Source organism: Polypterus senegalus, chromosome 12, assembly GCF_016835505.1.
Source record: "Polypterus senegalus isolate Bchr_013 chromosome 12, ASM1683550v1, whole genome shotgun sequence".
Lineage (NCBI taxonomy): Eukaryota > Metazoa > Chordata > Cladistia > Polypteriformes > Polypteridae > Polypterus > Polypterus senegalus.
In genome coordinates this window covers 72,354,386-72,377,129 of record NC_053165.1, presented here as the reverse complement: position 1 = coordinate 72,377,129, position 22,744 = coordinate 72,354,386, and the positions used below count along the sequence as shown (strand labels likewise).

General features: G+C 40.9%; 1 protein-coding gene across 1 annotated transcript in view; it reads left to right on the top strand.

Annotated features, from left to right (window-relative positions):
• tbc1d10ab (TBC1 domain family, member 10Ab) overlaps positions 1 to 18,029 on the top strand; it is a 64,061-nt gene extending 46,032 nt beyond the window's left edge. The window contains exons 3-9 of the mRNA XM_039772229.1: positions 4,093 to 4,200; positions 7,824 to 7,930; positions 9,148 to 9,262; positions 9,363 to 9,428; positions 11,468 to 11,657; positions 14,373 to 14,527; positions 16,074 to 18,029. Of these exons, the coding sequence (XP_039628163.1) occupies positions 4,093 to 4,200; positions 7,824 to 7,930; positions 9,148 to 9,262; positions 9,363 to 9,428; positions 11,468 to 11,657; positions 14,373 to 14,527; positions 16,074 to 16,493 (1,161 nt within the window). The 3' untranslated portion in view covers positions 16,494 to 18,029. The remainder of the gene's footprint in view (positions 1 to 4,092; positions 4,201 to 7,823; positions 7,931 to 9,147; positions 9,263 to 9,362; positions 9,429 to 11,467; positions 11,658 to 14,372; positions 14,528 to 16,073) is intronic.
• The last annotated feature ends 4,715 nt before the right edge of the window (positions 18,030 to 22,744 follow it).

Sequence of the window (22,744 nt, the reverse complement as noted above, 5' to 3'; positions counted from 1 at the left end):
CAGTTTTTTAATAAAGTGTTCACTGACATGTTAGCAGCTGTTCTCTTAAAGTGCATTGTTTCTATTGCTCTTCACATTTTGTATTTGAAATGCTTTTATTTAGAACACTGTGTGCAAAAAATAAAAACAAGTCTTATCTTAATGGCAGGAGAAAACAATCAGGGTATCCTGGCAGCAAATGCCCTAAGTAGTTCACACCCCACAGTGTCAGTTAATTCTGGGGTTTATATGGGTTTGTACCTATTAGGAGTTCTGTATCTGGCTATCAACAAAATATTAGTAAGTAGTAAATGCTAATAGTATGTTGTTTGAAGTAAAGCCTGATTCTTTTGACGATGGGGATGCCATTTCTGTCACAAGAAAGTTGCTTTTTGAGTTCCTGGACTCTGCTGTTTCATTTCCTTTTAAGGGCCAAAAACGTGACTGCCAGACAAAATGTTTTGTTTTAAGTTTGTTTAGCTTAAATTTCCTTGTAATAGTAGACACGCACATTCTGATCAGAAGTTTATGACCAACTGATACCTTTTAAAAACAAAATAAGCTAAGTTTATATAAGTCAAACTTGTAGAGTAAGAAAATGTTCACTGGATTGACTCCATTCTGGTATCTGACAAGAAAAAAAAAAGTTTAGGAACTTTTTAACTGTAATGGAATTCTTGCCTACGTGCAGTTAGTCTTTACCTTGGATACAACACATGCCATTTTTTAGAGAGAGTGAAATACAGAAAAAGTGGCAAACCACTATCTCAGCTGATGATTCATGTGCATCTGGTTTCTGTTGTACATGGACAACATTTAGCACTGTGTAAGGCACAGCAGTGCTTCTGATCTCTACAGATACTTGGCGTGATTTTACAATTAATTGTCACAGGTGTTATTTAAGAGAAATTTACAGAAGGCAAACAACTAAGATGCAATTCGTATATGATTTGCTTTTAAGGATGCAAGTACTGCTGATGCTGGCAAAATGTGGCACAACATATAAAATATATAGCCGCAGGCTTACTTAAAATATGACATTGAAACTTGCCAGATTTTAATGGAATAGTATAACCGCTTCTTTGGTGTAATTGTCCTCCTTAAACTTGCGAATGGAATGTAACCTTAAATTGAAAAACTTGTTTAGATCAGCCAGCCTTCTTAAGCTGATGTCACATTGTGTGACTTTTTGTCATAGGGCGTGTCAGACTTATCGATCAGTTGCTGAACCCTCTGCGGCACAATGTCAAATTACATGACTAAAAATCGCAGCCATATCACATTGGCCAACTGAGGGACGATTTTCCAGTGTAGTCGTGCTCACCCCTTTTTCTCACAGTCAGTAGTATGTCACCTGATCGACGGTTAACAGCTGCAGTGGGCGTAGCAGCAATTTTGTACCCTTTAATTTTTTTTGCCATTTTGTTATGGTAAGCTTCTCTTTTGTTTTTGATGTATAAACCACGGTGTTCACTGTTCCTTGTTGCTACCTTCTATGGCTTGTACTTCATGTGGTTGTTGGCTCTCCTCTGTACATGGACTTCCCCTCTTCAATGAAAGAGAAAGTCAGACTGGTTTGATTTTATCCTAGCCAGTCAGAGAATATGTGGTCTGAGTTGTTAGTATGTCACATTAGGCCGTTTTCTTAATGTTGGTGCACTGCCAGCTAAGACTTACAAATCAAGGACAAAACTGAAAATCACTGGAAATGTAATTTAATGTGAAATAGGATTTAGTTAACAAAAGCAGTGAAAGATGGTATCGTTGTGTATCACTATGTAGGAGTAGGGGTTTCTTTCATCAAATCAGGAAGCACACACGGAGCAAAGGAGGTGAAGCCGAAGAAGGGCAGACAAACCCCGGAACTACTTGACACCGTGGGGTGCGAACTACTTGGGGCATTTGCTGCCGAGACACCCAAGTTGTTTTTTCCTGCCGTTAACATAAGATATGTTTTTGTGTTTTTTGATTGTTTGTGGATTTTGCACCATGATCACTTGTAACCCTATAAAGTTTTGGATAGGCTTTATCAAGTCTAAATACAGGAGAAAGAATATTATGGCAGTCCTTTCTGCTCTGCTCCTTTTCTGTTTACCCTGTAGATTCACTTGGCCTTTTTATAAGTGCTAAACTGGTAAGACTAAGCATTTGATGGCAGCTTTAAAATTGAAGTACATTTTTTGTCCTCCATTCTCTTGTTTGACTAGCAGTGCCTTTAATTATGTCATGTCTGCTTAATCAAAGTGGGAATAGCTTAAGGTTTGCCAAGTTAATTTCATGTTCTTCTTTTTCACTTATTGACGCCCACAGCTGTAATTAAAAGGAAGCAGATCCTGTAGCTCGTCTTAGTGCTTCTTTTTCTGGCTGCTTTAAACGTTTTTTCCAACTTTGGCTAATGACTATTTTGTGTTTTTGTTGTCCTATAATTACAGTAAGTGATGCTTTACGAAGGGCTTTTTTTAACCGTTGGACTTAATTTTTTGTTCAGGGTTTGTAGCACAGCCTTAAGTGGCCTGGGGTAGCCTCTGAAAAGATTTCCTCTGACCGAGGAATTGACAGCCCCCTGGGACGTCTATACAATGAATTGACTTATCCAACAGATTAACATTGTGACAGAATGTTAATGTGAAACTAACACTGTCCAAAGCAGATATTTGCACCCCCATCCCATTTTTATACAGATCTTTCTTACGTTTTGACTTCTATAACATTGCAAAGAAGAGTTTAGTTTCATCTTTGGATATGTGCCCTTTTTCACTTTGAGAGATTTGGATTGTGGGGGCTGGAATTTGGCTTTGAGTAGTAGTGATTACGGGGTCTGCAGACGGGTGTGGCTGCATTGCAAAGTCTCACTCTGTTTGCTTTTTTACTGTCAACTTGCGTTTTGCAGACCAAAGTCTGAAGGGAAAGGAAAAAAAAAATTAAAAAAACGTATCTGGAGGAAATTGCTGGTTTCATGGAGTTTCCGTTAGGCCCCACCACTCATTTGAACACAAGTTAGGCAGCTGACTGTGCCGAGCTGATTTTTATGTGTGGGTTCCTGTTTTCTTTGAGGCAGGGTTATCTTTGACTGTTTGAATGGACTCTGGCAGTCAAGGGGAAAGCTGATAGAGCTCAGTGATTAGATAAAGGAAGAAGCTCAAGTAGGCCTTGAGATGTGAAGATGCAAAGATTTGCATGTGCAGGTTAGTTTCTTGTCATGTAAGTTATACATGTGAGAAGTGTGGGGTGAAGAATGCAATACGTGTTCATGCAGCTCAGTCTATGTAGGTCTGTGTTTATGTAGGACACTTGAAAGTATGAACATCAAATTGAAATGATGCACTGCCAAGCAGAATGCTGCTCTTCCAAAAGTAAAAGGGATGCTCCAATCAGGTTTTTTTAGGGTCAATGCCAATCATTGATTTAATGGTTCAAAAATTTAGTACGAATCCTGGTCTTACTGAGAGGCAGCAGCGCTACCTCCACGCCGCCATGTCACCCTTATCTATTTTACCGCCTACTAATTTGAGTCCTTTGGGCCTATCGAGAGGTTAATGTTCACTGACCTACAACTAGAACCACCTCCATTAATTCTAGTGCTTATTTTATCAAAATAACTTTTCTTCAGATAATTCTTAGATTTTAAAGTTGGTTAAAAAAAAAAGTGACCAACTAAGTTTTCATGTTGTATGGTATTGTTCACAATTTCACAACTTGCGTTGAGTAGCACTGTTAACTATTCAGGTACTGAAATGAGTTATTTATTCTATTTAAACAAAAAAGTTTATTTGCTGGTAGAGCTGTAGAGTGGGATCTGTGCAAATATTGATAAACACAATGGCTTAAGGTAAACAATGATGAGAGGGTGATGCCTTTCTTCCATGATTCAGTTCCAAAAATGGAAGTGAAAACCTGATTGTAATAGCCTTGATGCCACAGATCACCACTGGAGAAAAAGGAAGGGTAAAGTTATTAAAGGCTAATATCTAATATGAGTTTTTTAATAATCTAGATAAGGTTTGCTGTTGAAGAATAAGTGGAGGCTTTATTTGTTTACAAATATTCAAGGATTAGTTTTATTTTTTTGTTTTTGAAAAGTGGTTTTAGATCATTATTTTTACTTTGTTTCAGATTAAGCTCCGATGTCAGAAGGGGATACCACCTTCTCTTCGTGGCCGTGCCTGGTTATACTTATCAGGAGGCAAAGTCAAGCTGGAGCAGAATCATGGCAAGTTCCAGGTGAGCCTCACATCAAAAGAGTGATAAGAAAAAGACATCTGTCTTTATGATACAGTGCATTCTTATCATAAGTTATTTTTATAGAAGTAGATAATTTTTTGATAGTGAGCAAAAGCTCTTTCCTCATTTTAATCATCTTAACAGCTGTTCCATCAGGCGTTCAAATCACCAAGGAGTCCTCTGCTTAGCGTTTCCTCATCTTGACAATACTGTGTCTGCCTCAGTCAACGAACTGCAAACATGTAGAGACACTGGAAATGTAAGAACTAAGCTGCACTCGCTGATTTGTGTTATGGCTATCTTTGGCAGCTCACTACTTCTCTGCTTGCTCTGCTTATCACGGAGTTACCAGACACTGGTCTGGTGGTTAAGTCTTTTTTTGATGGCTGCTTTGATTTTTACATTTGGACAGTATGTGAAATAACAAGAGAATGAACTGGGTTATGATTAAACAAGCATGGACCATGCAGTTGAAATACTGTACATTGACACTGATAGAAGAAGACTTCATTTGTTTAAATTGTGCTCAGCATGTGACACTCTGTTGTAAAACATCTTGAGCATTAGCACAGCAGTGCATGTCTAACATTGGCTCATACACAACTTCAGATCAGCAAATGGAGGGCAAAAACATGGAACCTTTGTACTGATAATCTCAGTCCTGCATGCATTAACAGTGGCGTGGCTTTGGTAAAGTTTTCAAAATTTGGCCAGGCTGTTGCATCTGGTTTTGTCATGGATCATAATTTGCCCAGCATGCATCTTACACTAGGTATAGGAGTTAGAAATTCCTTAATTGGATTACACGTCATGTGTGTGCATTTAGTCGTGTTTTTAAAAAAAAAAAAATTGTTTACAGAGATTTAAAAGTAATTAATTGGCTGGTGCACAGAAATGAAGTTGCATTGTGGTTGTAGCAGCTTTCTAGCTGCTCGTATTAGCTTGGAGGATTTGGACTAAGTGTAGAAATGTAAAAATGAAAGGTTGAAATAAGGGGAAAGTTGAGGGTGGTTTCCAACTAAATCAAGCCCACCAAATTCACAGACCCTTTTTTTTTTTTTGTGAATTCCCACACAGTCAGAGTTCAGACCAGTACAGTTGGTGGTTGCTTGCATTTTAGAATTGCCTGCTTTATCAGTAATACTTCTCAATCTAGGAAGGATCTAAGAAATTGTGCTACGTATCTAATATACTGTATTATTAAAAAAATCAACGTGCAGTTTTAGCAATAACATTTGCAGGTATCGTTTTATGATATCTAAGGAAATGGTATATAATCATATCTTGTTGAAAAAATGGGTATACTCCTCCTCTGATGGGTCTACATTTGAGTTGCATTATGAAGCACATTCAGACAACACGTGTAAATCGAGCTATGTGACCTTAACCAGAGTTAAGGTACATCAGGAGTGTTGTTTTTAGGGACCAATGAATTGCTGTACAGTGTAGGCCCTGCGCCACTTGTGGTCCCTGACCACTTTGACGTGTTTCTTTCTCACCATACAACAGTACCTGTAATCTTCATGCAAACTGTGTGACTTTTAAAGATGTGTGCGGCAGTGCAAAGTTAGGCACATTGTCACTTCACAGGGGAGGCCATTGCTTCGATACTGTGCATGGCACCACGCTCCATGGAGGTGGCTATAAACACCACTCCATCTTCACCAATTGCTCTCCAATGTCCAAACTACTAACAGATTTGTAATATGGCGCCAGTGCCTGTGGTCAACCAATAATCAGCACAATTTATCACCCGAGCCCCACCTACGGTACTTCCTGTTTGAGGAAAAAGTACATATCCTGGAGTAGGAGTGGGAATTCTACAGACGTTTCAGAGTTTCTAAAAAGACCCTGGTTCCTGAAAAAAGTTCCTGCAGTGGGAAAATGCCTGTATTTTGGTTAATAGTACACATGTTCCAATATGCCAAGAAGAAAACATTTAAAAGTGGATCAATCAGTTTGCAAAACAAATTTCAGGCTACATTTGATATCTTTTTTATCTATTTTAGAAATCTAAAATATAGGGAGTGAGCAGTTTCCTGTGTTTGCATGTATATTAACCTGCCTGCATTTACTTTACATGAGACTAATGTGCACGTAATAGAATTTTTTCTGTTAAAGTTTTTGAGATAATATTTACTGTAAGAGAAGCTGTAAAGTAAAGGCCGCTGATGTATGCCAGGGCCATTTTCCTGATGTCACCCTGGCTTGATGTCTCGCTGCTTTCAGCCTCTCATTTCCCAATGTTGAATTTTAAACAATTAAACCATTTACATAAGAGCGACAAGTCCTCCAGAAAATCCTACATTTAGTGTGGGTTAAGGTGCATCTCAGATACCCAGGTCTGAATGATAAACTCCAGTAATGCGTCCCTTCCTTGTAAGGATCAAGTCACCATTGTTATAGGCCTTCCCATTTTCGGTCATCCATATACGAGGGACATTCAAAAAAAGTTTCTGCACTATTTTTTTTTTTTTTTACACTTATTTATTAAGAATTTCAAAAACAAATGACATCACTTTTCTACATAGTCACCTTCCTTTCAAAGCATTGTACCAACTTTTTAATGCCATCGGCAAAAAATATTTTTGGTTGAGTGCGTAGCCACTGATTCACCACTACTTTCACACCAGGGTTCTTTCTTCTTTCCTCATGGACGTGGCTGTAGCTGAATATCTGGAGCACCCTGCATCCATCACACTAGTGTAGCCATTTTTGAACATTTGAAGCCAATCATAGACTACTCTACGTGAGAGAACTTTATCCCCATACTGAGCATACATGCGGAGACGAGTTTGTGCTCCAAGCTCACCACCTGCCCACAAGAAGCATTTGACCGAAAGCTGTTCCTCTTTGGTGCAATATATACGTTTCTCAGCCATCTTCACCACAGGGTGACAACTCTTACACTAAACTGCAAGGGTCGCCATCTCACACTCTCAGACACGACCAATCACTACTCCTCCCGCCTTCACTGTTTCCAACAAAAATATAAAAGTGCAGAAACCTTTTGAACGTCCCTCATACTTAATTATACAATTGTGAACACTTATTTGCCATCCCCATTTCCAACATCCCAAAGACATGTGCTTAAAGTTAATTAGTGGCATTTAACTTGCCTAGAGCAAGCAAGTTTGTGTGTTCAAGTGTGTCTTGCCATGCCTTGTTCTTTGTGTTATGCACAATTCAGCAGCGATAGTCATCATCATCAAGCCCTTCCTCATCATCATCAAGCCCTTCCGTGAGAACCCTAAATCCAAAGAGGACTGTTTCATTTATGTTAGGTAGAATGCCCAGAGGGGACTGGGCGGTCTCATGGTCTGGAATCCCTGCAGATTTTATTTTTCTCCAGCCATCTGGAGTTTTTTTTTGTTTTTTCTGTCCCCCTGGCCATTGGACCTTACTCTTATTCGATGTTAATTAATGTTGATTTATTTTGTTTTCTTATTGTGTCTTTTATTTTTCTATTCTTTATTATGTAAAGCACTTTGAGCTACTGTTTGTATGAAAATGTGCTATATAAATAAATGTTGTAGTCATTGACTCTAAATTGAGGCGGAAGGGTTACAAATGGAGGGATAAACAAATAAATAAATAAATTCAGATTCTCATCAATTTTGTAGGAACTGGACTCGCAGGCTGGAGATCCCAAGTGGTTGGATGTGATTGAGAAAGATCTCCATCGCCAATTTCCCTTTCATGAGATGTTTGTGTTACGCGGAGGACATGGGTGAGTTGAAGCCATATTGCACTTTGTATTCTGTTTTGGGTTTGGATGGGTGGGAAAAAAAAATAACAAGTAAATTGTGGAAGGTTTAGCTATATATCCTCTCTCTCCCCTTATAAAGAATTACTGCAGGATTGTATTACTATTGTGGACCAAGCCTGTGTATGCTCATCTATTTCTGTCCATGTCCAGGTTTTTATAGTTTGTATGTTTGCTGCCCAGTAATAAAATTGAATATTCGGTAGAGCCATGGCGCCTTCCGCCTTAGGTCTTTGCAGGGTTGCCCTTTGGATACATGGATGTTTTGAATTCCAAATAAATGAGGTTATGGTTGAGTGTAATTTATTAAAAAAGATCTATTGATGTATATTGGAATGTTCTGAAATAAAAAGAGAAGTTTAGGAAGGATATTCATCTTAACAACGTTAATTCTTCCATTTAAAGTGAGATGAAGGGTTGAGCATCTATGCAAGTCTTACTTAATTTTTTCCATACGGACGTCCAAATTTTATTGATAAAGAACTTTGTTTACCCCAAGGTATTTAAACTGATCTGTGATGATAAAAGGGAAGGTCTCCAATCTAATATTGTGTGCTTGAGAATTCACTGGGAAGAGCACACTTTTGTTCAAATTGATTCTGAGACCAGAAATCTTTTGAAATTCTGTAAGTGCTGTTAGGACTGCAGGCACAGTATTGTGTGGGTCTGATATGTACAGTACCATATAATCTGCATACAGAGAAACGTTCTGTTCCAATCCTCCTCTGATAATCCCCTTTATTTTAATACCATTTCGACAATGAATGGCCAGTGGCTCAATGGCAATTGCAAAAAGCAGTGGTGACAAGGGGCATCCTTGTCTGGTACAACGCTGTAGTTTAAAGTAGTTTGAATTGATGTTGTTAATACAAACTGAGGCTAAAGCATATAGTTTAATTTTTAAGCAGATTTTCTGTGCATGTCTACCTGAAATGCAAACACAGCTACTAGCCATTTTGCGTCTTCCTGTTTTTCCTCAAATTTCTTAGTTCCAGAACTGCTAAGCGTCAATAAACAGCAGTCCTTTTATGATAAATACGTGTAGGCTGTAATTCATTTTATCATTCCTAAAAGTATTAATAAACCACAGCTCATCATTATAGTTTAGGCCAATTGCCTAACCCGTTCCAAGTGGTGCCGGCCTTTCCTCCTGACCTTGTTTGCTCCTTCTTCACTTCCAGACAGCAAGATCTGCATAGAGTGCTGAAAGCTTACACCCTGCACCGCCCAGAGGAGGGCTACTGCCAAGCCCAGGCTCCCATTGCTGCTGTCCTGCTGATGCATATGCCAGCCGAGGTAGGTTATGCTATTATCTACAGGGAAGCAGTGGGCAGTGACCAGCCGAGGAACATTTATTTACTTAACTGTTGTTTATTTTTGCTTTGTATGCAACCAGGAAGCATTTTGGGTGCTAGTACAGATCTGTGAGAAGTACCTGCCAGGATATTACAGTGCTGGACTGGTAAGGGAGTCCTTTAACGTTATGAGTGTCATTGTGAAATTACTAGTTTTACTGACATTGATTCATTGGCTCCATTTGAGGAGTGGTGTCCTTTATAATTGTTGAAGACTGACAATTCTCACTCTATATAGGTGGTAGTTTATTTTACAAGCACAGACATGGGATGGTTAACAATCATGTCACTGTTCAAAATGTGAACAAATAGCCGTGTAATTTTGAAGTGTTCATTTAGAAAAACTCAAATCATTCATTAAAAATCAAAACCTGCTTTCAATGGATTTGCTTGAACGTTTTGTTAAATAGTGAATACTGCTAGGCAAAGAACAAATTCTGAAGCGCCGTCTTATCCTCCTTCCAAGTTCCCAAGAGGCTCCTTATCATAACTGGATTTCACTTTTTTGTGTATCCAGTTGTTAGTTTATCTTCGTAGATGAGAGCTTCTTTGTGTTATTTGGTCCCCCCCTTATGATATCTGAACAGCTGTATTGTTTGTCCATGTTTGGTGTCTTATTTCCTCTGGCACTTGAACAAACTCCTGTTGAGATGCCCTTGTGCTGCAGCTTGGCTTTGCTTTGTGCCCACTCAGGGCATTAGTCTTTGAGTGCCTTTGTGCAATGAGCTACTTTGTGTTTTGAAGGGTTTGCTAATAATGTGTCTATGGGGGTGAAATGTGCTGTCTCCATCTCTGGACTGAAATTTTTAGAATTGTCCTTATTCTAAGTTCCAAATGTTCTCTTTTCATAAATGAAAAGGTCTCAAAATTTGCACGTAATATGACATCCTGTGACGTTGCGGGTTCCACTCCATGCTCCCGTCTTCCTTCTGGGAGCTCTGAACCCGACACTGTCAGTAATGTTACCAATGAGCTGGACAGTGAGGCACAACAATGAAGCAAGGGGGTGGTGCAAAAGTGCTTTTATTAAAACAACAATCAAAATCAAAACGGTGTCCAAATGAAAGTGCAGTGCATCAAAAGTCTTCATATAAATAATCCATAAAAACGAGTGATGAGTGGAGGTTAAAAACAATAAATAAATCCTTAAAAAAAAAAAACAAGGTTAAAACAATGGCAGGAAGCAATCTTTTAAAACAAAGCCTGGTGCTTTTCATCTGGTGACTCCCCTGCTTCTCCCATCCAGGCTATGCACTATGGAAGCCACCCTACAGCTAATCTTCTTTCTACTTTCTCCTGCTGGTATGTTCACCTTTCTGATCCCTGGCTCCGGTAGGCTTCACCAGACTGTGACTTGGGCTCCGTAGCAACCAGGGCGCTCACGCTGGGGCTTTCACATCCCAAGTCCTGACTCTCGCTGCCTTCTCTGCCTTATGCGGCGAGCCATCCTCCATCCAGTCACTCTCGCTCCTCACAAGCGCTCGGTGGGAGCAACCACTACCGACTGCCCGGGGTGCCGGCCAAACATCCCGCGAGGGCTCACTGTCCTGCTGCCTTTTGTTTTCCTGCTCACTCATGCACCGGCTTTCTTCTCCCTGCTTCTTGCCTTTTTCTCCTTCTAACGTCCGACCGTCTTTTCTCTCTCCTGTTTCATTTTTTCTCCAGCCACCTCGCACTTCTATTCATTACGGGGACGTGGATCAGATGTGGCAATTAGCAGCTCCCGGCGCCAATTACCGATGCGGACGACTCCTCACCTGTGCACTTAAGTGAGCACCCACCGCATCACAAATCACTTGGAAACCGCTCCAGCCACACATACCACATCCCCTCTCTTTAAGCTGCAAGCGTGGCGATTATTTATTTTAAAAAGTGGCCTTTTTGACGTGAGCTGTGGACCCTCAAGCGCCCCATGTTGGTGCTGTGGCTAGCACCACTGACCTCCGGTTCAAGCGTCCAGAATTCAAGCTTTGTGTCGAGTGATTGTCTGTGTTTTTTTTTTTTCTGATGCTGTCTCCATGGGTTTTCCTCCAGGTCACAAGTTTTATACAATGCTACCCCACAGAAAAGACTCCTCTAGTGAAGCTAGTTTCAGGTTCGTGAATTCTTAAATATCTTTGATTAAATGTTTGACAATGTCCTGCAGGAGGCAATCCAGCTGGATGGGGAGATACTCTTTGCTCTGCTTCGTAAGGTTTCACCTGTTGCCCACAAACACCTAAGCAAATATAAGATTGATCCCATCCTCTACATGACTGAGTGGTTCATGTGTGCCTTCTCCCGGACACTTCCCTGGTCATCTGTGCTGCGGGTCTGGGATATGTTCCTGTGTGAAGGTAAGTCATAGAAGAACGGATAAATTAACTGTCATATTCTACATTGTTCTGCTGAATTTTGGTGTCAAAGACTATACTGAAAACAGATTTGGATCAAATAGGGCTGGGCAATAAAACAGTAAAGATAATTATCGTGAAATAACTTTTCCTTATTAGAAATGTAAGACATGGTCGATACAATGTCGATAGAACTCACTTCATCCATACAAAAAAACATTGGTAATGAGACTAGCGCCGTGCCAAACCAATCATGTGGCTGGAATGGAGTTAAAGCCACATCAGATTAGGTCAATTCACACAGCACTGAGCGTGGGCATAGCAGCTGGCAACAGCACATGTGCTAATGTTTTGGCTACTGCAGATGCGCACACCAATACAGGACAAGACCCAACCTTTTATTCTGCCAGCACTGCCAGGCAGGTGGTGCAAGTGCCTTGAGAAGGGTGGAGACTCCATTGAGAAATGACAGCATTGGTTTTGTGAAGGTTCGCTCCATTTTCTATCTTTAGCTTGACTCCCACTTGTATATACCTATTATTTTATGTAATTGGAATACAGTTGTATAATGTTTTACAATACATTTGTCATGTTCAACTTCTGACAGAAAATAAATAATATTTAAAAAAAAATAACCTTAGTATATCTTCACATCTCACTTAGGAGTAAAATAAGGAACCTTTAAGCTTGACAGAAATGGTGATTTGATTTATATCGTGATATATATTGATATTGACTGATATAAAAAAAAATGACCATTTTAAGATTTTTTTTCAATATCGCCCAGCCCTAGGATCAAAATAGGTTTTTTAGTTTGAGTTGTACTGCAGTTGACACCTTAACCAATTTTTATAAATAATCTTACACTGGGAATATTGGCACTGTGATGAATATATTTTTATTAATAAATTGTTTGATGATAATATGCTGTTCACCTTAGCTTAGCTCTGTACATCTAAAGTGGTTGAAGTTTGAGAATCCTCTTAAGTATTTCTGTATGCCACACTACAATTAAACTCATTACATGTATCAGTTTCTTATTTGTGCACAATTTCACCTTAACCATGATCATATGTATGAACTGAAGAAATTATTTTAAATCAATGTCTGACATTAACCCTTCATAATTATGGATGCTTCCATTATGTTCCCTCCTAACCTTCATTTGTGTAAACTGAAAAAAATTCACCCCCTTATATATTCCATTATAATTCATGCCCCACAATTCTGGATTCGGCTTTTCTGTGGGTATTCTCAAACTCTCTTTTTCTGTATGCAGAGACCGACGTGTCACACAGATGAGGACACACGTGTTTATATGGTCTCTCTTGATTTGTACTCTTGTGCCTTTACAAATCTGTCGAAGACTGAATGCTGTCTAGGCCCATCTGTAATGTTTATTGAATATCTGGCATTCCATGGAATTTAGCTTCCTCAGTATTTTTTTTTTGAGATCATTTATATCTCAGTCTTAGCACTGACCCCTAAGAGATCCCAAACTTATATTTCCCGATTTAGAAAAAAAAAATACTTGCCCATTAACCCTTTTTTGCCAGCTTTACATCTATGTGCATGCTGCACCTTGAATTCTTAATGAAAAGATAACTTGGATCAACAGGAATGATTGATAGACTGATTATTTACTTTTACAGACTTGAATGAGTTTTTTAAAACATTATGTAGTGGCGATGCTGCATGGGGGGGCTGACACAGAGAGAGATTAGCTTATGTCACCGGAGAAGGACATGGCTCACAGTGGCCTGAGATGGGTTCTCTGCAATTGACAAATGGAGCTCTCCATTTAGCTCACACCGCAAAGCACTCGTCCCTGAGCCAGAGAGGTTTGTAGGTCACCACTGGCAGTTCACCACAGTACAAATCTTAGAACTGTGATGCTTTGTCATTATAGAGTTCAAAGCAAATCACTTGGTGGCATTTGCACCGTGGATGGGTGGACTGTAGCGGTGACGCTGTGTAGAGGAAGTGGGGGCTGACACAAAGATAAATTGGCTGATGTGACCTGGGGACCGCACCCCTCACAGTGATCAGAGTCAAGCTTTGCAGGGCTGAGGAATGGAGCTCTCCATTTAGCTCGCCTCTGAGCTAGAGAATGCAGGTTAGCAGCTCACCACTGGTAGATCACCACAATGCAAATCTTAGAACTGACATGCTTTGAGGTTTGACTTCACAGCAATTCACATTAAGTATTCTGTGATTAGTTAGCTCTTGTTGTCAACTTTTATATTAATAGAACAAATAACCACCTAGCAAAAATAATAAAAATTATGTAACCTGCCTAAACTAGATAAGAAAGCTCTGCATGAGTGGTTAAATATTACAAGATCATTAAATTATTAATAGTAGGAGTAGGAGAGTAATAACATAATAGACCAAAAGTATCCATCCATCCATTATCCAACCCGCTACATCCTAACTACAGTGTCACGGGAGTCTGCTGGAGCCAATCCCAGCCAACACAGGGTGCAAGGCAGGAAACAAACCCCAGGCAGGGTGCCAGCCCACTGCAGACAAAAAGTATTGAAAAACCAATTACACAAGTCTCATATCAAAAGTGTGAAGATGTAGTTTAGTGATTGCATGAAAAACAATGCAGAGTTTGTCAATAATGTTAAGTGAGAAACTAAAATAGAAAAATGCTCTAATTTAGATGTTGGTTCACATTGCATCATTTTTTTATTTTTGTTGTCATCTTTGCAGGTGTCAAGATCATCTTCCGAGTGGGGCTGGTCCTCCTCAAGCTCATGCTTGGTTCACCTGAGAAGCTAAAGGCTTACCAAGGTCAATATGAGACCATGGAGTTACTCAGGGCCATCAATCCCAAATACATGCAGGAAACATTTCTTGTCAGAGAGGTAAACTTGACTGCCTTTATCACTTAAACTTGATTTTGGCGGAATGACGATTACGCTTTCACTTTTGTGTTTTGCTGTGAGTAGCTTTGGATATAAGATGTTTTATAAGATGTTATCTGAATGGGGAAAATTAACCATCACACTCTGTCTTCCCTCCTCCTGACTCTGGCTCCTCGACTGGGGGTGAGGCGGCTCCTTTTGTAGTGCACTCAGAAGTGCTCCAGGTGTTTCTTGACCTTCTGCTGGCAGTACTTCCTGGTGTGATGGAAGTGGTGCCACAAAGGGCTCAGGTGTACCTGCAGCACCTGTTGGCAGCGCCCATGGAACCCAACACGGCTGCTCCAAACTTCAACTCCCAGCATGCTCTGCGGGGTTCCATGGTGCTGGTGCTGTAGAAACCCAATTGGGTGGCCCACTAGCATCTTGGGGCAGATAATGTCCCAAATGTGCTCTCTTCCTCGGTCCTTCCACGCCGGCTAGGTAATGGCCCTGGCCCTCCGTCACACCAGTTAATTATTCACTTTGGGTCCTCATCATAATTTGCTGTTTTTCCTTGAATTTTGTAAGTTTTCTCATTCTTGAAGGTACTGTAGTCAACCTTTCAAATCCCAAAAGATGTCAATGTTGGGTTAACCGGCAACTCTAAATTAAGATGGTGGTTGGTTGTGTTCACACAAGCTGGCTCTGATTTGGTCTGTCATTCTATCAGCTGTTTGTTCCCAACTTCTCCCATAAAGAAATCTCAGAACCCCATCATACTGAATATGATGTAGTCTATACTACGAATGTAGTCTTACGTTAGAATGTTCAGTACATAATGTGTTTAAAACCATGATGTATCATAACCTCATTACAAAGCATGAAACCTAAAGTGGCCTGTGGGAGCAAGAAACAAGGGTGACATGTCACTGCAGGCAGAGGCAGAGGAGAGCAGAACAGCTCTTCATGCAGCATATGAAATAAACGTGGTGTTGTTCGGACACTGAGTGGTAGCACTTTATCTGATGCCCTTTATTTAACATGTTGGCTTCAAAATCTGTCCAGATAGAAAAGAAAAACTGCTGGGAAAGTGAGTTAATGTTAGTCATGTTTTTATGCATTCATAAATTATGTATTCTAGGTGAAAAGATGAATATGAGACCAAACTACTTAATGCCAGCATTTATTTCTGGGAGATATGCTACGTACAAACAATACTGAGAATAATGACATTTTTTTTGTTTAGTCCTGCAATTCCATTTGAGCAAAAGTTTTTAGACAAATTAATCTAAGCAACTTAATGTGTAAAGTGTAACCTATACTTATTTCTCATGGCACCAGAGAGTGGTGACTTATTGCATGCTGGTTAGACATGAAGGTAAGAATTATCTGTTCTCTGTATACATAATATCACATGACATGACTGTTGCTTCTACTACATGTTAAACTTGGCATATTTAGAGGCTTTTGATGAGAGGAAGTTTACTGCTGTTAAAAGTAAATTACTTTTAACTTATTATCTTGAATTGTGGATATCTTTGACATTTATTTTCCATCCTTCCATCAGGTGATTGAACTGCCCATATCGGAGCGTGAAGTTGAAAAGGAGCACCAAGTTCAGCTGAAGCGCTGGAAGGAGAAACATGGCGATCTGCACTGCAAATCACCACCCAGGATGCATGGGGCGCGAGCGATCATGGAGGCTGAGCCGCATACACGCCAGGACCTACGCCAAGCCCCAACCATCATCATGGAGTCCCCGAAAGAAAATTCAAACTTTAAAAAGAACAAGAAAGAAAATAAGAAAAAGGACAAGGGTAAAAAAACGCCACCTAGTGCTTCATTTGAGAACCGCAGCCATTCAGTGCCTGAGGTGGAGCCTGTGACACCAGTTGATGCAGTCGGCAGTTTGGAGAAAAACTCTTCATGGCAAGGCTCGAGGCAAAGCTTGAGCTCGAGCAGCACGGAGCAGGACACCTACTTGTAACCAAGCAATTGGAAAAACCTGCAAGACGTTGGTCTTAGTAAGGGAGGATTACGAGTTTATGCCAATCCATTGTATGTCCAGTCAGTGCCACTTTTTTTTTTTTTACCCTGAATAAAAAGTTGTCGCCAGTTGTGCGGCAGAGGACTAACTTGACAGTTTGGAAATAGTTACTCTTCTTTAGGCTTTAATAAAAATGTGCCATTGCACTCCACATATTTAATTTCATCTGCGATGCCTGTGATACCTGGGGGTGAAGAGACAGATGGGCTCATTGCAAACAGACTGCTGTCTTCATGGCCTTAGAGCTGGGCAGTGCCAGCCTCTTGTTAAATGGTGGTCTCCATATGGCAAACCAGACCTTATTTATTCCTGACATTTTTATTTTGGGGTTTCACTTGTTTTCTGTTTAGCATTTAAAGCTGCACCATACCATAAAGGCGCAATCCAAATGAACTGGTCGTCTTGGCAATATAAATCTGCAGAAGGAGTGGGCTGTCGACGTCTCTTAGGACCAGGAGGACTTGCATCTTTTTTTATCAGAAGTGCAATTTGATTGGGGAGGTGGTGTGAAAAATTTGATGTGGGTGACTCTAGCTAAATTATTTTGTTTATGCTCCTTAAGGCTCAGTGTATTTACACAACATAAAATCGATGTAGACCTATTTTAACCAAAAATGCACTTGAATGTTATGAAACTGCTTTGAGTGCTCCAAAAGAAGAGTGAGAAGCACAACAGATTTGCCTAACAGAACCTAATGGGATCTGGGAGTTGTGGATAGGCACGTTGGGGCAGTATTGCACTCCACACTTGGGTCATAAAGGTTATTCAGGTGTTGGGGTTGGTGGATAACTGCTGACCGCTTTGTTATTCAGTCAGTGAATGTCTTAATTTTCGGAGCTTTGCTTGTGCTAAGCATGTCAGCAGATGATAGCAGGAGGAAGATGAGCTTTAGTGACACTAATGGGAATTGAGTTTTCTTCACTTTAGAAGGAATGACTGCTGTCTTTCAGAACCGTTTAACACTAACCCAGACGTCCTCCTTTCACGATTGTATCAAGCACTTTCCCATTTGTGTGTGTGTGTGTGTGTGTGTGTGTGTGTGTGTGTGTGTTTTGTCTTGGTGAGTGACCCCTGCTGGACACACAAGGCTAGTGCTGCTCTTTGAATATACTGTCCAGTATTTCTGCAGAGTTTTCAGTCACTGGTCACAAATGTTTTTGGAGTCTATGAACTGTAAGCTTAACGCTTGTCCAGAAGGGGGTGCTGCAGACCTCCGAATCGACACTTTTAGACGTCTTACATGGCACTCCGTGTATTTGGAAAGCTGCTTGAGGAGCCCTCCAGTGAGCCACTTAATTAGCCACTTTTGTTCTCCCTTTCCCCCCATACATACTTTCCTAATTGATGGGGAGTAAATAATTCAAATGTTTTATAAATATATATAAATATCTATTTTACAATAATGAATTATGTTGTATTTAATACTTTTTTTCTGTACAGACTGTTTGCCATAAATAAATTTGATACTCGGTTCATTTCCTTTTGGTCATCTGCCTGCTTTGTTTTGATTGTAATGGTGTGGCACCCGTTTGCCACCTGTGCCAAGTTAAGTGTATTCTGGCCTTGTTGTTTTAGAAAAGTCTGTGCTTATTTCCACTGTTACTAACACCACCACACTGGCCCCATTGATAAGGGGGGAGTCATGTGCTGCTAGCGTAAGCTCCCGTTTTTTTGCTTATCTGACATCCTGACGCTTCCATTTTATGTCAAGGCTCCTTCAGGTAAAGCTGTTCTTAGGTTATTTTTGTCAAGTAGTCATAAATGTTGTGGGTTTTTGTCAGATTTTGGCCATGAAATTTGCAGCATTAAGACGCTCCTCTTTAATGTCCCAAGACTAGACTAAAATGCAGAGACCTTTTGGCTTTAGAGCGTGTGTTCATCTGCTGAATGCATAGACCAACCAGCCTAACATTAAACCCACCTGCTGACTATTGTGTAAGTCCCCCTCACGCCAACCTGCCGAGGCATGGACACCTCAAGACCCTGAAGGTGTCCTGTAGCACCAAGGTGTTAGCAGCAGATCCTTTAATTCCTGTTAAGTTGCAAGGTGGGGGCTCCATGGATCAGAATATGTTTTTCCAGCACTTCTCAGAGATACTCCATCACATTGAGATCTGGACAATTTGGGGGCCAGTTTTAACACCTCAAATTCTCTGTCTTGTTCCTCAAACCATTCCTGAACTGTTTTTGAAGTGTGGCAGGATGCATTATCTGGCTGAAGGAGGTCACTGCCATCAGCAAGCACCGTCGTCATTGAGAGGGGTATGTGGTCAGCAGCTGTCTTTAGGTAGGTGGGACGCATCCCAGTAACATCCATATGAATGCCAGTACCTATGCTTTTCCAGCAGAACAGCGTAGAGCTTCCATCTCTTCCAAAGTTAAAAGACACACACCTGGTTGTCCACCTGATTTAAAAAAAAAAAAAAAAATATATATATATATGATTTGTCAGATCAGGCCACCTTGATGACTTTTTTAGGAAGGTGGACATAGCGCTGTGAAAAGGTATTGGCCCCCTTCCTGATGATGATAATTCTTTACATTTACATAGTGCCTTTCTCACGACTCAAAGCGCTTTCCTTACAAGGATGACGCGGGACACGAGCCCACAGTTTCCTTACTGCAAAGCAAGTAAGTTCTCTGTTTTTGCTTATTCGTGGTACTTAACGGTTTCTGATTGCCAAACAAATTTGTTAGAACACGAAAGACACCCTGAGATAACACAATGTGCAGTTGTGATTTATTGAAGGAAAAAAATCACCATTACCTATATCACCTGAGCCTGTTGGGCTCCAGACCCCCTCGTGTCACTCAGTCATACAGGGGTTAATAGGAGAAGCCTCCAAATATACAGTGTGGGGGTGAATGTATATTGTATTGTGTGTGTGCCTATATATGTGTGTATATATATCTATTACACATATGTATGTATATGTGTATATATATATATATATATATATATATATATATATATATATATATATATATATATATATATATATATATATATATATATATATATATATATATGTGTATGTATGTATGATAGATTGATAGATTGATAGATAGCCATTCAGGGGAATTAGACAGTCTGTTCAACCCAGGTACCCATTCTCTGGACCCTCTTGGCCAATTCATTCCTCAAGTGGTCAGAGTACCCCGATGTACACAAAACAGCATCCTTTGTTCAGCAACTTTCAGGCAATTTTTAATTTTTTAAACGTTTTTAATGTTTATAGATTACCACTGCTGTCATTTGGATGGTTAACCTTGACTCCCATTTTGTTTTTCTCTTTCAAGTTAGACGCTGCCATTTGGTTTATCATTTGCGGAGTTAACAAGTCACTCATGGAGCACTGATGTCACTGTGCTGCAGGCACAAGTCGGGGCGCTGTGGGGTAAGAATAAATAAAAATAATAATCCATTTCATTTATTTAGAGCCTTTCTCAAGCTTCAGAAGTCCTTTCTATAGATGGGAGGACAACCATATCATGAGCCTCCATCAGTTAGGTGTCCCGCTTGGGGTTTGTCAGATGGCATTTAAAGGACCCTGAGAGCAGGAGGAGCAAGATGATCTGGTCTGATGAGACAGAAACTGGACCAAACTCCAAGAACCTTTTTTGTTGAAGACCTGGAACTGCTTATTACCAGTCATCCATCCCTATGGGGAAGCATGATGGTGGCAGCATCACATTATGGGGACAGGGAGAAAGGTCAGAATTAAGAGCAGGAATGAATGCAGCCAAATACTGAGAGGTCCTTTAAGAAAATCTGAGACCTCAGACTGGGGTGACAGTTCAGTGACCCCAAGCATTCAGCTAAGACAAGTCTGGGGGGGGCTTGGGGACGGGCAAGTCATGGTGACAATTAGACTGGAAGGATGAGAGCAACCAAATGCTGAGAGGTCTTTGAAGAAAATGTGTTCCAGGGTTTGTGCCGTCTTTCCCCTTTCAGCATGACAGTGACACAAAGCACGCATCGAAGAAGACACCGGAGTGGCTTTGGGTTCAAGTCTCTTAAGTGTCCTCGAGTGGCCCAGACTTAAAGAAGTGTGGAGAGACCTCAAGATGGCCGCTCACAGATGCTTCCCGTCCAGTCTGTGCAAAACTGGTAGAGACTTGGCCACTAAGACTGGGGGCTTCTGCAAAGTGCTGAATGAAGGGTCTGAAAACGTCTATGAATGAGAAATTTCAGTTTCTGATTTGGAATACATTTGCTCACATTTTTGAAAACATCTTCACTTTTATTATGGGTTATTGAGTGTAGATTGATGTCTGAAAGTGGTGGGTTTATTCATTTGTGCAGCAAGTGAAGGGGTCTGAAGATGTACTCAATCCACTGTAGATGGGGGTCCCATTGGCCACTGTAGCTTTATTTTTTGGCAGGAGGCTCCTACACTTTAATTTTCTCCTTTGCTTTCCAACGATTTCCTCTTTTATTGAACGCGTTAATCAGTCTGCAAGTTTCAGCACGCCGGTGTGTGCGTCTCGCATGGCTCTCGTTCCGCGCTCTATGTCTCCAATTCCCAAATCCCAAATGAATCATCGCTAAGGGAGGAGGGTCATACATACCGCCAAGAAAGATGGCGCCACTCAGGATCGATCTGTCATTCGGGCAGATGTGTGAAGCAGACAAAACACCGGCAGATGCGGAGTGCATTCTTCTTCGCGTGTTCCCATTTCCCCAAACCAGTACCCCAGCAGCGGAGGTTTGCGGCCAAGGATTAATCCATTCAGCGTGGGATTGCCATCCATCTGCAGGGTTTTGACAAGTGTTTTGGATTCCACGAGTCGGAATGTGAGTAGTGATGAAAATAAAATGGGGGAGGCGTGGGTGACATGACAGACCTGCGGGGACTTGGATGTGAATTCGGAGCGAGGCCGTGCTCGTATCGTCCGTGCGTTTGGCTGGCTGGCTGTTTTCCTGGTATGTCGGTTGCTTTTTCTATCCTCTTTTATTTATTCATTCATTTGCTCACCAGTCTTAGCAGTGAGGCCCACACGTCCCTTTCCCTGGCCCGTTTGCAGACCATCTAATCCTCCCAGCAAGCCCGGGGTCTTCCCTGGGGTCTCTTCCCGGCTGGCCTCCACAGGGAGGCGTTCAGTATCAGATACCCCAAACCAGCTCAATTGGCACGCCTCGATGCGGAGGGTCAGCGGCTCTAACCCTGACCTTTTCCGGATGTGTCTAAGGGCCACTCCTTTTAGAGGGAGCCCCCTTTTTATATCCCACCGAAAAACTGGCACGGCGTACATTGAGTGTTTGCTATTCCAGAACCAGGGGGTTAGTAAAGAATTGGATGTTGTGCCGGTGGTCATAAACGCCGTGTCCTACTCCACAACTCGGACACCCACTTCTGGCCACTGACATCCCTGGTGTAGCACCAGATGACCCCGACTCTCTTGATTCACTGACCCCAATGTCTCACTTGTGTTTCCGAACGGATGAATAGTAATTTTCTCAAGCTAAATAAAGAAAAAAATGAAATAACAATGAGGTTATTTGAAATAAACTTGATACATTAGAATTAAAAGTCAAGACGGAGGTAAAGAATTTAGGGGTAACTATTGACTCTGACCTGAATTTTAAATCACATATTCATCAGATTCCTAGGACAGGATTTTTTCACTTAAGAAATATAGCAAAAGTTAGACCTCTTATATCATTGAAAGATGCTGAGAAATTAGCTCACGCTTTTGTTTTCAGTCGTCTAGATTACTGTAATGCAATCCTCTCGGGACCCCCCAAAAAAGACATCAATCGACTGCAACGAGTGCAGAATGCAGCTGCTAGAATCCGAACTAGGAAAACAAAATCTGAGCACATCACCCCAGTCCTGATGTCACTACACTGGTTACCGATGCCATTCAGAATTGACTTTAAGATCCTGCTGATGGTTTACAAATAATCTGCTCCATCTTATATTTCAGAATGTCTTACATCTTACACTCCAAGTTGTAACCTTAGATCTTCAAATGAGGGACTGCTTAGAATTCCAAGAGCTAAACTTAAAAGAAGTGGTGAGGCGGGCGGCCGGCCTTCTGCTGTTATGCACCTCAAATCTGGAATAGCCTGCCAATAGGAATTTGCCAGGCTGATACAGTAGAGCACTTTAAAACACTGCTGAAAACACATGACTTTAACATGGCCTTCTCATAACTTCATTTGATGCTCTGTATATTCAATTAA